Source organism: Mustela erminea, chromosome 8, assembly GCF_009829155.1.
Source record: "Mustela erminea isolate mMusErm1 chromosome 8, mMusErm1.Pri, whole genome shotgun sequence".
Taxonomy (NCBI): domain Eukaryota; kingdom Metazoa; phylum Chordata; class Mammalia; order Carnivora; family Mustelidae; genus Mustela; species Mustela erminea.
In genome coordinates this window covers 2,475,739-2,489,935 of record NC_045621.1, presented here as the reverse complement: position 1 = coordinate 2,489,935, position 14,197 = coordinate 2,475,739, and the positions used below count along the sequence as shown (strand labels likewise).

General features: G+C 45.5%; 2 protein-coding genes and 1 long non-coding RNA gene across 4 annotated transcripts in view; 1 reads left to right on the top strand and 2 right to left on the bottom strand.

Annotated features, from left to right (window-relative positions):
* Nucleotides 1–4,967, bottom strand: ASNSD1 (asparagine synthetase domain containing 1). The gene is given in 4 exon segments (XM_032354156.1): nucleotides 1–383; nucleotides 2,995–3,176; nucleotides 3,466–3,951; nucleotides 3,953–4,967. Coding segments are annotated over 4 exon segments (1,938 nt in total). The 5' UTR covers nucleotides 4,937–4,967; the 3' UTR covers nucleotides 1–97.
* Nucleotides 4,867–8,135, bottom strand: ASDURF (ASNSD1 upstream reading frame; the record flags this gene model as incomplete). Its single annotated transcript, XM_032354047.1, has 5 exons — nucleotides 4,867–5,028; nucleotides 5,691–5,766; nucleotides 6,967–7,020; nucleotides 7,469–7,683; nucleotides 7,733–8,135. Coding segments are annotated over 5 exons (828 nt in total), but the record flags the coding sequence as incomplete, so codon positions are not given.
* A 381-nt stretch (nucleotides 8,136–8,516) lies between these two features.
* The window catches only part of LOC116596940, a 99,747-nt gene continuing 94,066 nt past the window's right edge, over nucleotides 8,517–14,197 (top strand). Inside the window, exon 1 of one of the 2 annotated variants that reach the window (XR_004288372.1) lies at nucleotides 8,517–8,716. This is a non-coding gene — a long non-coding RNA (uncharacterized LOC116596940). Of the gene's footprint in view, nucleotides 8,717–8,909; nucleotides 9,028–14,197 lie in introns of those variants that run through there. The other variant, XR_004288374.1, reaches the window with a different exon arrangement.

Here is a 14,197-nt window from a genome sequence, read left to right as displayed (position 1 = left end):
TAATGGACCTTCATATCATTGCATTATTTAATAAAAGGACAGCAGAGTGTTTTCTTTTTACATAATCATCATTCAGTAAATGTTACATGGTGAAGGATTATGCTTTAATCTCCTTTTCACTAGAAAGGTTTTCTAAGGAAACGACTTGGAGTCTTTCACATTTATCAGATGCCTTTTCATGATTCTTTTCCATTTTTGCAATTCTTGATCCGAACTGCATGGCCCGCTTTGGCAGAAGAGCAGAGGTTGTTAAGCCAAGTTCTACTGCTGCAAGACGCAAAATTAGTTTTTCACCAATTCCACGGGGCAAAGTCAAGTCTGCCTTTTCCCAAACCGGTAGGGAATTTAGAAAGGAGACAACATTTTCATCCAGAAAAGGAAATCTAAAATAAACAGATAAATAGAACCATAAATACAATCACATAAGTATTAAAAAAAGTTATGATTTTTCTTTTACGTTTCATTCAACATTAAAATTTATAGCATCAAATTAATTTCTGATGGCACTGTTTTTCTCAATTAAAAATATTCTGGTTATTTACACAATTTTACGGCTAAAACTTAATCACATTAACAAATATTTCACATGACTAATTTTAATACATAGGCTACACATAAATTCAATTTCAGAGGCTATACACAAATTCATAGGCTATACGCTAATACATAAATTCAATTCTGCCTCAAAAAATAAATAAATTAGGCCTATGGTAAGAAATAATCTCAAATTGTTTCACAAGGTTTCTTTGGGGATGGATGCCTTGAAAATAAGTACAGTCTTTTTTTTTCTTTTTTTAAGATTTCATTTATTTATTTGAGAGAGAGCCCGAGCGGGGATGTGGGGGCATGGGGGGGGCTGGGACAAGAACAAGCAGGCTCCCTGCTGAGCAGGAAACCTAATGCCGGGCTGGATCCCAGGACTCTGGGATCATGACCTGAGCTGAAGGCAGAGGCTTAACCCACTGAGCCACCCAGGTGTCCCACAAGTATAGTCTTGACTCAATTACTCAATCTGTGTGCTCTCTATGACGTCAAAAGAAAACAAATTTTAGAGATATGAAATCAATACAGAAGGGCTCTATAATCCTGAACTTGTGAAACATTTACTTAGGGTAAAATTTTATGGCATCAAAATGATTTAGGGACGCCTGGGTGGCTCAGCCAGCTGAGCATCTGACTCTTGGTTTCAGCTCAGGTCACGACCTCCCCGTCAGGGACAGAGCCCGGAGCCCGGCCCTGTGCTCAGCAGGGCGTCTGCTTCCCTCTCCCTCCTCCTCCCCTGCTCGCACTCCTGCACACACTCTCTCTCTGAAATAAATCAGTCTTAAAACTGGGGTGCCTGGGTGACACGGATAAGTGTCCGATTCTTGGTTTTGGCTCAGGGGATGGTTGGTTGGGGGACTGAGCCCCATGTGAGGCTCCAAGCTTAGCAGGGAGTCTGCTTGAGGATTCGCTCCCCTCTGCTCCCTCGCTCATGCTCTCTCTCTGAAATAAATCAATCTTCTAAAAAATTGTTTGATTACATGTATGCCCTTTAAACGGAGACAAATGGTGTAACAGACAAAGTATTAGATTGAAAAAAAACCTTTCTGCCTCTTGGTTTCCCTCGCTTCCTATAAAATTCTCGTCTGTGTTTAAAACACTTTGAAACTCTCCCTCCGATCCTTTAATTGCGATACTGTTACATTAGTGTTTGTTTTCTTGTATCTTGTTCTCGCTTACACAGAGAGACCGGAAAGGGTAAAGGCACTTGTTATATGGAATATTTTATAAAAGTATATCAACTGTAAAAACATCTCTAAGATAATCTAATTAATTGATCACTGTTAATATATATGCCAAGATACATAATTAGTGAATTATTTAGATCCAGCCACTATCATATTTATTAAAGCACAAGTCTGTATTCGTTGTTTCAAACTTTCTTCATATGCACTTTTATATGAGGGTATCATATGGGGCCTTTAGAATTAAGTTTTACTAAATAGAATAAATTATTTTCTATGACCTATCTGAAATAAAGACTGAATTTGTCTCTCTCTCAAATACATACACCCTTCAAAAGGAAAACATTTTATAGTTTTTATATTATGGTAACGTGTATAAATTATGTATGTATATTATATACGTAGAGTTGATATATATAGAATTTACACATTTTCTATATATACTGAAAAGCCGAAGTAGGGTTAAGAGGGAAGTGTTAGAGTGTTGTACTATGATGTTCCAGTTCTCCCAAAGCTTACTGGACTCTCTGTTCTCACATGCTTACACACTTGTAAATAAACTATCATCTAATAAATTAACCTACTTGAACAAACTTCTGCTTTTTGTAACTAAACAATACCTCTTTCTTTATCCTTAATAATTTAAAGTTGTCTTCAAGCATTTGTTTACTACCATCAGACATTCATTGGAGGTAAAAATAAATCCCTGAATTAAAAAAAGAATATACATATGAAAGTGCCCTGATCTCTTTGACACTTTCAGGTAATCTGCAATGTCTGACCAGACGGAGTCCGAGGAGAGGTGGGTGTGGATCGCTACACACAGACTCACAGACTGTCCATGGCGACAAAGCCCGGTGCCCTCACGCTGGAGGGGAAAGCGTGGGAATAGGGCCTATGCTCTTACTGGGACGAAAGCAAACATTTGAAACAAACCCCAACCCTTTAAAAATACCCTCTCTCAGCATTTCATTGCCTCAGTTTTACAGTCTTTTCCACTGTAACATGGAACACAATCACGTCATTGTATTATCTTTGAAAGTTACCAAAAAGGCATTTCTTAGACAATAAGTTCTGGAAAACAACTGCTCCCCAACAGCTCCCCAGCTTTCCCTCTGATGGACAGTGTTTGTGACAGAGGCCGAGACATTACTGTCTCTACTGCTATTCGTGTGAACGGTCTCCAAAGAGAAGGAACGTTAAAATCTTCTCTTACAGTCTAGAGTTTCTACAGAACCACCCACAGCACTCACATAAGTAGAATTACCTTGCTTCTTTTCCATGATCACCAATAACTCTGTCATCACGACCAAGGTTTCTAGAAGATATTCGTCCCAGCTCCATCTCAATTTCCTGAATTAATCCCTCCATTCCGTGTGTGTGAAAGCGGACACGGTGGCGAGAATAACCCGCAAGCTGCTCGTCAGCACCAAATCCAGAAAGAACCACCTGTGATGGTTTAAGGAAAACCACACTCCCAATATGAGATAAAGGAAATAACTCAAAATAAAAGCAAAGCTTTAAAAGTTATTTATCTTAAACATAACATTTTCTGACAAAAACAAGGGAAGTCATAAAATAGTAAAATATGCCCAATTTTTAAAAAGTCTTACACATTGCACTGTAGGTTAAATGCAATTAAGATATGCTATATTCTTGCAACCTAAATGTTAGTACCTTCAAAGGGTCCAAATCAGGTCTCGGAAATTCCGAGTCCAGTGTGCCTGCCCTCCCATACCTTCGCACTGCTCTGATAGGATCCCATGTCGCCGTGGGCCGCTAACCAACCAGCTCCTCTGGCAGCAAACCAGACTGCACAGCCAATGCTGTCATCCAACACTGTATCCAAGGGCTGAACCAAATGGCGTATTCGAGCTCGTCTTAACTCTTGCAGTTCCTCCAGAGAAACATTAATTTCAACGAAATTCCAAATCCGGGAAGGGTTGGCGGCTTGTAGCTCCTTTAATCCCGCTCTTCCTGTGACTCGATCTGGCACACCGAATCGTCTGTCAACGCCCCTGTCCCCGCTGCCAGTGGCATTATCTCCAGAGGATTCCTCGGAAGGTGTTTCATAACGACTTTTCTGATTTTTCCTCTTTTGGTTAAAACCAGCTAATACGGTCTTCTCTTTAGTCGCGAACGCCACATTAAGAAGATCAATGGGTTCATCCAGGGGTATGTGGAGGTCTGCGAGGGCTGCAAGAACCATGGAATCGACGCCCCCCCGAAAACAGGACCGCGACGTTTGCTCTCCTGGCGCCCATTTCCAAAGCCGCACTGGGGTGAGTCAGGTTTGCATCCCTGGGTAAGCACGAGACACGTCTCTGCACTGCAAGACTCAGGACCTTGAGGAACTGCTGAACGACTTCCTTCGTGTGTCTGTCAGTAAGAAACATCTGAAGCATTTCCCTTGAGGGAGGGACACTGACGGTTCCTCGGGGCATCTCGAGGGGAGCTTGCGGCAACGTCCTATTTAAAGGAACAACAGGTTCTTTCAGATGTAGTCCAGCTTCATTTGCTACCACTGATACAAATGTTGGCAAGTCTGCTGAAACCTGAATTAGGCTATTAACACACTCCTTGATAATAACATTCTCCCCAGAAACAGATTGCCAAGGGTACAATTTTAAAACCACAGATTTGGACATGGAAGCAGACTTGAGATCAATTCTGAAAATTCCAGATGCTGGAACTTCTTGCCACTGACTGGCCCCTCCGGATGTCTGCGGGCCCACTGAAGAGAGGCAGAAACTCTTGTCCAAGTTACTAAAATGCCAAAGCAGGCTACGGCGACCAAAGAAGTCTCTACCAAACCACAAATGATGACTAGATGCTTGATAATATATAAAAGACCAAGGACCTTGGACTTCTGAGAAGAGTGACAAAATATCAGATTCATTCTTACAGGAGGAAAGGTAATTAAACATTATTTGAGTATCATTCTCTTCAGCTTCGACCTTTATGCCACTGAACACTTCTCCATTCCACAGGAAAACATCGTCCGTTTCACCTTCCACAGGCTGGGCAGTCAAAACACCTCTTAAGTGAAGGACATGCCCAGAAAACACACACTGGTAGCTAACACTGGACTTTAACAACTGTTTACTACTACTGGGTCCCCGTCGGCTAAGATTATACAGTAAATCCTCTTTCAAATCTTTGCTGAAATGCTCAACAGAAAAGCTCACAGAACAACAAATGCCACACATTGTTATGTGAAATCAAGTTGACTCTTTCTTGATTTTGGTCTTCTCTGAGTTTTCTAATTCTTGATATTCTTTTTTCAGTTCATCCAATATATCTGTAGGGGAGGGGAGAAGAAATAAGTAAAATTAAAATTCTCGGACCTTTCCCTAGTAATTCATAGAGCAGCACTTACCAAGATCAAACCACTAGAGTACACGCACTGCATTCAAAAGGCTTCTAATGACAGATGTCTATCTTTTGGGAAGATAATTTCTGTTTATTAAATGCTTATTCTGGCCCAGGCACTGGCTATGAACTTTATCTATTCCTTCTTATTTGAATGTCCTCAGCCTCTAGAAGTCCAGTGCGCTATCCATTGTGCCATGGAGCCACCTTATTCCTTCCTGTCTGAATCCCAAAAAACTTTGGAGACTCAAAGTAATTCACTCAAAGTTACAAAGGCAGAAAGCGGCAGAGCAGTTTTCATACCTACATCTGCCAAAAAAATGCTAAAGCAGACAATAATTATGGCTTTCTAATACATCTTATATATTTTTATTTTATTTTTTTACTGCAGACTTCCATCTTTGGAAGGCTAACTTAAAGAAAAACCAGACCACAGTATTACTTTCATCTAACATACCGCCATCTGATCTTCGGATATATATTTGAGCATTCAGATGTAGACAGCATAATTTAGGCACTACCATGAGTTTCTACAGAAAACTTTGAAAAGGCTTTTCATGCATTTCTATATAATATACCCAAAAAACTTACTTTTGCTTTCAGAAAGCATTTCTGTTCGGTCTGCAAGAAAGAATATGTTGCTGTTCTGTTGCTGCCTATATACTTTCTGCAAAACATAATTTAGACTAATATCAGGATTTGATCTAAAAAGCCTATGTCAAAACTTTGAATCCTTTTATTGCATATTCTTGAACTTTAGTAACATATATTCAGAACAATACCTTAGTAAATATAGGTAAATAAAAGTCACCCATTATCTTACCACCTAGAAACTGCTACCACTAACACTGAGCTGAAATGCTTTTTGTCTGCATGTATCAAACTATCAGTTTCCTTGAACAAAAAGGCTCTTATTATAAATAGATTTATTTGCTTTTATCAATGAACAATATATTGGGAATAAGTATTCCTTTACAACATTACTGTATAGGTATAATACTACAGTTTATTCCATAAGTCCTTAAATTTTAGACCTTTAAAACATTACCAACTTTATAAATCAATGTGGCAATGAAGTTTTTTTAACTAAATCTTTGTTCACTCAAATACTATAAATGGAACTGGGTCAAAGTGCTACATAGTTTTAAGGTTTTGATACATTCTGCCAACTTGCCCTCTAGAAAGTTTGTATCAGTTGTGACTTAAGTTCTAAAACTCCAAAAGGAACAATACCAGAAATGTTAAACAAACTGTTAGTTACCAAAGGCTTTAAAGGGCTCAAAATAATTTCTTCCTGACCTTTAAAATGTAATTTCTGACAGTATAACTATACATACAGCAGTAGCTTGCTTGTTTATGAATACATTAGTGCACATGACATAAAACAGCCATGTTAAATATATGGAAGACTTGTGTAAAATAATTTCAGGTAGGGGGAAGCAATTTATGCTTTTTGTTTTTTCAATAATTATCCACAGTCACTTAAAGGCATAGTTTCCTTTCTTAATATATTTAAAAGTTATTCATTTCAAAAGAAAACACCAAATTCAAGGATAAGTCAATGCCATTAGTGATTACAGATCCGAGATAGCACTGTATAATTAATATCGTTTGGTTCAAAGGTACTGCGAGTTTCATATGATGCGAAGAAAACATTATCAACTATCATCAGCACAGACATCCACATACATGTATAAAATCTTGGGCACTTTACACTTCAGCAATGTAAGTAAAAAAAGATACTGAGACCTTGCAAATTTTAATGTAAATATAAATCTTACATACAATTCTTCTTACTTTAGTATACAGTTAATAAGATATAACCAAACCTTCCCACTTACAATTCAGAATTATCCTCATAACTCACCCTGTTCTTCTTCAGGTTAGAAAGTTCATCCACCACAATTTTTTGTTCTTTAATCTATTGAAATAAAGAAAAACTTCTTAAATCAGAGGCTAGCGAAGTGTGCTCAACTGAGGGCCTTTTCAACTTGGAGAGATGGGTGGGACAAGGGGCTAGAATTCTCCGGTGGCGCAAATGGGCGGTCTGCAAACACACGGATTCTTTCTGAACCGCAGCGTGTGGGCTGCAGCCGGGGAAGCTGGGAGAGGAAACCGTGACTACACCTGACAGGTGCTCGAGAGCCCCCTGACCCAGACCGGGGGTTTGGGGAGGGTCACCGGCACTCCTGCAAGGGCCCCAGTTACTCAACAAAGTCTGCGCTTTTTGTTTCAAACAGACAATATGCATCAAAAGTAGTATCGGTTTTCATCGACTTCTTTCAAGTCGATGGCAATGGTTTCCGCGGTTTCTGCGCGAGGAGCCGAGCCAGGCGCTCAGCGCGAGTAGGTCGTGCGAACGCCCTCACCGGCCCGAGGCCGAGCGCTTTCCGTCCGGGCTCTGCTCCTGGTCCCGTTTCCGAGGCGGAACCGGGCCGGCCCGGCGGCGGCCGCGTCTTACCCAGCAGGGCCGGTCCGCCCCGCGCCCGTCGGAGACCCTCGACCAAAGGCAGAAACGCTCGTTCCGGCGGCGGCGGCTGCGCTCCGAGGCGGAGTCCCCGCGGCGGGACCGTCCCCGCGTCGGCCACTGACCCGCCACTGACTCCCGGGCGAGCCCGTGTGGGCGGCTTCGGACCCGCGTCGGGCAGACCCGACCCCCTGGCCCGGTGGGCGCGCTCGTCCCTTAACGAGGGGACGACCCCGAGGGGTCCGGCTTGGCGGACCGGTCGCTGCCCGGGACGGAGCCGAATCGCCCCGAGGCCGCTCGCAGCCGAAAGGCCGTCGCACCGCGGGGCCCAGCGCGTGCCGGAGCGTCTGTCTGCGGGCGGCCGCGCCCCGCACCCGGGCCTCCGCGCCCCTCCGCCGGCAGCCCGCGACCGAGCGCGCGGCGGGACCCCGGCGGGCGAGGCGGGGCGCGTGTGCGGGTGCGGGTGCGGGTGCGCGGACCGACGGGCTCGACGACGGCGCTTCCACACGGACCGCGCGGGTCTTCGCGACCGACACGGCGCGGTCGCGGGGCCGCGGCGCAGGTCGGGGGCGAGGTCACGGGTCGGGGACGAGGTCACGGGTCGGGGGCGAGGCGCTGCCAGCGGCTGGGAAAGCGCAGAGACCCAGGCACGCCTCGGTGCCCGCGCCGCCCGCGTCTAACCGGGGCGAACCTCACGGTCTCCGCTGAACGCGCCGCCGAACGCGCCGACTGAGGGGCGAGCGGCGGGGCCCCGCGGCCGTCCGGGCCGCACTCACCCTGCTGCCGAGGTCGTCCTTGCGCAGCGCCGCGCCGTCCTCCGGCCGCCACCCGCCGCTGGGCATCTCCACGGCGCGGGGAACGCGGGCCGCCCGGCCCGCACCGCCGTCCGCTCCCGCCAGGCCTCGGCCTCCGCGCGTGCGCGCTCCCGGGGCCCCGCCCCCTCCCATCAGTCTCAGCGACAGCGGCTGCGCAATCCGATGGAGCGTGCAGGAGTTTGCGCGTGCGCACTGATGCTCGGGGAGCGCGTGCTCCCGGCTGTGCGGTTCGAGAGGTTTCCGGAGGGTCCCCTAGTGGAGCCGGCGCAGAAAGGCTCCCGCGGCCCCCGCACGTCCGGGAACCCGGTGGTGTGCGTCCCGTGCGCCCTCCAGTGGTAAGCGGGAGGAATGGAAGCGGGGCGGAGAGGACCGCGGGGATGGGGGCGAGGAAGGATGCGCCGCGGGCAGCGGTGGAAGATACATTGTTGACAGCGAACCGCAGGGGGTGGTCAGTTTCCGTTACCTTCTCCCTGGGCTCGGAAGAGAAACGCGGCGGGGCTTCCAGGTAAGCAGCGTGGGCAGTGCCGCGGGGCTTCCAGGTAAGCGGATAAACGCGCAGTGTGCGTGGGCTCCCTGCAGTCTTCGCGGCGTCTCAGTCCCGTGAGAAAAGTCCTCCAGACTCAGCGAGGAGATTGCTGGGTGACTTGTAGGTTCTGAAGCGGCTGCCGTCGGGTGGGATCGTGCTTGCTTGTTCAGTCTGTGTCCCGCTCCGCGATTCTAGCGGTTTCTTCACGAGTCCGTGCTCGGTGTCTCGTGAGCTCTTCGGTTTTGACGTCTTACCTGTTCGTTAACTAATGCACTGAAGAGAACTTCGGCGTGTTGTGCTGGCGAGAGCCGTGATTTCGGGTCCGCCGTCGCGCCCCGCGCTCGAGCGCGGGCATCTCGGGGTCCGGAGCAGGTGCCGGCGGGCGTGTGCGCGCCTGAAGCGGGCGTCGACGGGCGTGTGCGCGCCTGATGCGGGTGTCGACGGGCGTGTGCGCGCCTGAAGCGGGCGCCGGCGGGCGTGTGCGCGCCTGATGCGGGTGTCGACGGGCGTGTGCGCGCCTGATGCGGGCGTCGACGGGCGTGTGCGCGCCTGAAGCGGGCGCCGGCGGGCGTGTGCGCGCCTGATGCGGGCGTCGACGGGCGTGTGCGCGCCTGAAGCGGGCGCCGGCGGGCGTGTGCGCGCCTGATGCGGGCGTCGACGGGCGTGTGCGCGCCTGAAGCGGGCGCCGGCGGGCGTGTGCGCGCCTGATGCGGGCGTCGACGGGCGTGTGCGCGCCTGATGCGGGCGTCGACGGGCGTGTGCGCGCCTGAAGCGGGCGTCGACGGGCGTGTGCGCGCCTGATGCGGGCGTCGACGGGCGTGTGCGCGCCTGAAGCGGGCGTAGACGGGCGTGTGCGCGCCTGATGCGGGCGCCGGCGGGCGTGTGCGCGCCTGAAGCGGGCGTAGACGGGCGTGTGCGCGCCCGAATCCAGAAGTGCTTAGAGCTCTGCGTTTACTGTTGACTTTCCCTGTTTGCTCATATTTTTTTTTTTAAGATTTTATTTATTTATTTATCTGACAGACAGAGATCACAAGTAGGCAGAGAGTCAGGCAGAGAGAGAGGAGGAAGCAGGTTCCCTGCTGAGCAGAGAGCCCGATGCGGGACTCGATCCCTGGACCCCGAGATCATGACCCGAGCCGAAGGCAGCGGCTTAACCCAATGAGCCTCCCAGGTGCCCCTCCCTGTTTGCTCATCTTTTAAAGTTTTGTTTTTGTTTCTAATGTATGGATGCCTGATAAATTATTATACATTACTAATAGCCATGATGAATTTGGTTTCCTGTATGTCCGTTTGATGATACCTATTGCATGCTGGGTATTTAGTCTCTATTAGAAGAGAGATGCGGAGAATCCAGTTTTTTGGTCTTTTTGTTTGTCCTTTGTGAGCGCAAATTAATTAAGAACTTTGTGGCCACTGGGAAGGAAAACTGGATTTTTGACTTCTAGGCTGGTAAATGTTTGTATTTCTGTTGTGCTTTCAACCCAAGATAGATGTAAAACTGGAGCTATAAGCTCTCTATGTGTCCGTATGACGAGAATTTAAAATAGCCTTTATATGTTGCTATCTGAGTGTAAAATGTTTTCATACTTCTGGAGGGTATTAATAAATTCCATTATAATGTCTTTTAAATTAAAGAACTTCTGTTCTGATTGGTCTATAGACATAAATGTGTTCTTGGATAAATCCCCAAATTTAAAAAAGCCCCAAATTTCTAGTATTTAATATGTGTTGGACTTTTTTTTTTTTTGCTTGACAGTATCGTGTTTTTATTTTTTATTTATTTTTATTAACATGTAATGTATTATTTGCTTCAGGGGTACAGATCTGTGAATCACCAGTCTTAAAACAATTCACAGAACTCATCATAATACATATCCTCCCCAATGTCCATAACCCACCCACCCTACCCCCCCCCATCCCCCTAGCAACCCACAGTTTATTTCTTGAGATTAAGAGTCTCTTATGGTTTGTCTCCCTCCCTGGCCCCATCTTGTTTCATTTTTTCCTTCCCTTCCCCCATGACCCCCCACCCTGCCTCTCAAATTCCTCATGTGCTGAACTATTATGGAAAAAATTTCTTCTTAGTAAAACTGCTAGCTTAGATAAATTTGAAGAATACAAATTTATATAAGTAATGTGAGTCTTTGGAGAAATCAAGTTAGATTAAAATTTTTGGTTTAAGAAAGAAAAAAAGCACATATGTTTTTGTGCTGATTTGTCAATGATAAATAAAATACAGATACATTTTTAATGACATTTAAATTTGTCTTTTTATGAAGAGATTACCTAATCTAAATTTCCCAAGCTGCTTTTATTGATTTACTGATGAAATAAGCTGGCATTATGGCTATAAAATATGGAAATTTATGAAAAATGTATATTTATATCTACTAAAATGAATAATTATTCAGACAGACTTTTTACATCAACATAGTTATGTTCTGTATCATGTAATTTTATGCATAACTCCAAAATCCTTAGGTAACTTGAAATCCTGAGATAAGAAATTGGGTTATTTAATGATTAATCATTAGGTAAGCAGATAACTTATTTTTAAAAATTGAATACAGAAACACTGATTAGTAGAAACATAATTTTAATTTTATATACTTTTGCTTCTTGTTTTTATACACTTTAGAATGGATGTCCTTTTGGGTCTTTTTAAAAAATGTTTTTTAAATTTATTTTTTAAGATTTGATTTTTTATTTGACAGAGAGAGGGAGAGAGAGGACACAAGCAGGGGAGTGGCAGAGGGAGAAGCAGGCTCCCGCTGAGCAGGGAGAAAATATGGGATCGATCCCAGGACCCTAGGATCCTGACCTGAGCCGCAGGCAGACCAACTGACAGAGCCACCCAGGCGCCCAATGTTTAACAGTTTATTACCAACTATTGTATTAATTAAAAACCTAAAATTTGGCATTCTTGTAACTCAACTCCTGGTTGCATTCCCCAAAACCTTTAGGGTTATATACAGTTAAGCTGGTGGGAACCTGGGAGCACACCTCTCCTGACACATGGGTGTTATTTTAGTTCATGCTCAGAGGCAGAGTTGTGGCTTTTCTCTGTAGCTCGAGACCGAGCTTCCCAGGACGTTGTTCTCCCTCATACTCGGCGGTCGGTAGCAGCGGCCGGCAGGGTGGGCGTTCTAGCTCTGCTTTCAGTTGACTCCTTGATCCATGATTTTGTCCATACTGAGGGGTCAGAAATACCGCAGGCCAGTCTATAGCTGCTTACCCCCTTTTGGTGGTGGATTGTTGCTTATGGCTGTGTTTGGCTTGGATGTTTTTTGTGGTTGTTTTTTTTTTTTTTTAATTTCTGGGGGCCTCTCAAGGTGGCACACTACTTAACAAAGTAGTGGTATTCATATTTGTGTGGTGAGAAACTGTTTTCAAAGTTCTTTCACATTTTATCTTTTTTTTCATGTATACCCTATTGTTTCTATTTCCTCCCTCAACTGCTGTAATTCCTACACTGCTTAAAATAACATTTTGGGGTTACCTGGCATCATTTGTCTTGTGTGACTGGCTCAGGACTGACCATGTGCAGCCCACCGCAGAATGAAGTAGACTCTTCTTCCTTCTTTCATTTAAGTCCATTCCTGTCATGCACCCTACCTGGTAAGATAACTTCATGTTTATTAAAGCTGTTATACTCTTGCTCTGGTGCTGCATTCTTAATGTATTTCATTCTGTTTAACAATACATAATTCACTGTTGACCTTTTTATGAAAGCATAAAGCATTATCACCCTTCCTTCCAAGGTTTTGAATGATGGTTCCCCATCCACTGTCTTCCCTTGCTTTCTTGGTATATTGCAACACACAATTGTTTCTAGACACATAAGTCTCCTCTCTGTCTTTCCCAAATGAAGTGTGGAATAGTGCTGTGGTTCCCACATACTATGGTAGCTGGGTGCCCTTCTAACTATGTAAAATCATCTGAAAGTTTTGTTCATATACATAGTGATTTCTCAGTCCTTTCCTCAGATTTACTGGATCAAATCTTTGGAACCGGGATATGGTTGTTTGCTACATCGCTTAGTATTTACGATTTGTCCTGTAATCAAAATGGCTGGGCTTGAATGTAGGCTTATATTTATTATATGTGTGACTTTGGATAAGTCATTCACCTCTCAAGCCCCAGTTTCCTAATCTGTAGAATGGGAGTAGTAAGTGTGCTTAAGTCAAAGGGTTGTTAGGAAGATTGGGTGAGTTAGTGTTTGTAAGATGTTTATAATAGTTCCAGGCATATAGTAAGCACTATCTAAGTGTGTGTTAAGGAGATAAGTTAGAAGTTAGCCCAGGTGAATTTGACACAAGCGATGGAGCAGAAAGAACCAGGTTCCAGATGCTTGGCCTGATTTTCATCCAAGGTCTGTCTTCTGTTCTACTTCCAGTGACCCCAACAGGGCTAAGGCTGAAGGTGTTGATTATCTCGGTTGTCACAATAAATGGACGGTTCTGTTAACTCTGATGAGGTAGGACTAGTGGGAAGCCAACTGAAAGGAGACAGAGTGACCAAAGACTTAAGAAGTCTAGACTAGCAGGCTAAACGGTGGTCTTAGCAGGGAGACAGCACTGGAAATGGCATGGGGTGGGATTTTGGCCTGGCTCTAAATAACAAAGAGACAAAATCAAGGATGAGGTAATATTGTCATACAAGTAGGTGATTTGCATCAGGAATTCTGTCAGACTGTGACAAGGCCTGAAGTATGGCTGGTGTTTATAAGCAGGGTTCTAGTATCAGAAGGCAGACGACTGGGTCTTATCATACAGGCACTGGGGGGAGGAGACAGTGTCTTAGCTTAGTAGAGAACCACATCAGCCTGATCTTGGTCACTTAAGGGAAATGGCCGAGTCCCCAGGCACTGGGCAGGAGATGAGTAGACCCTTTCAACTGGAGAGAAGATGGGTTCTGAGGCTTAGTTTCAGGTACGGAACGTGGAGCTTGGACACACTTGACTCTGACAGCCGCATCGCTTTGGGGCTCTTGTGCAGGGCAGGGGTGGCAGGAAGATAAATGAGAAACCCAGGTGAAAAATTTAAGGATGTACACACACTCAAGGTATTGCAGTGAGCACCTCTGTAGATTTCATCCCTAGGTATCTCGTACTCCTCATTCTAGGCGGGCCCAGCTCTTGTATCTACTGGGTCTGAACATCTCATTATTGGTGATACAGTCTTACAGTGCAGGGCTCAGTGTGGCTTGTCAGTGACAGCAGTGGAGGTTGCTTTTTATGGTACCCATATATCTTTCCATCTCTGCCAGTTAAGAAAAAGGCTGATTAAAA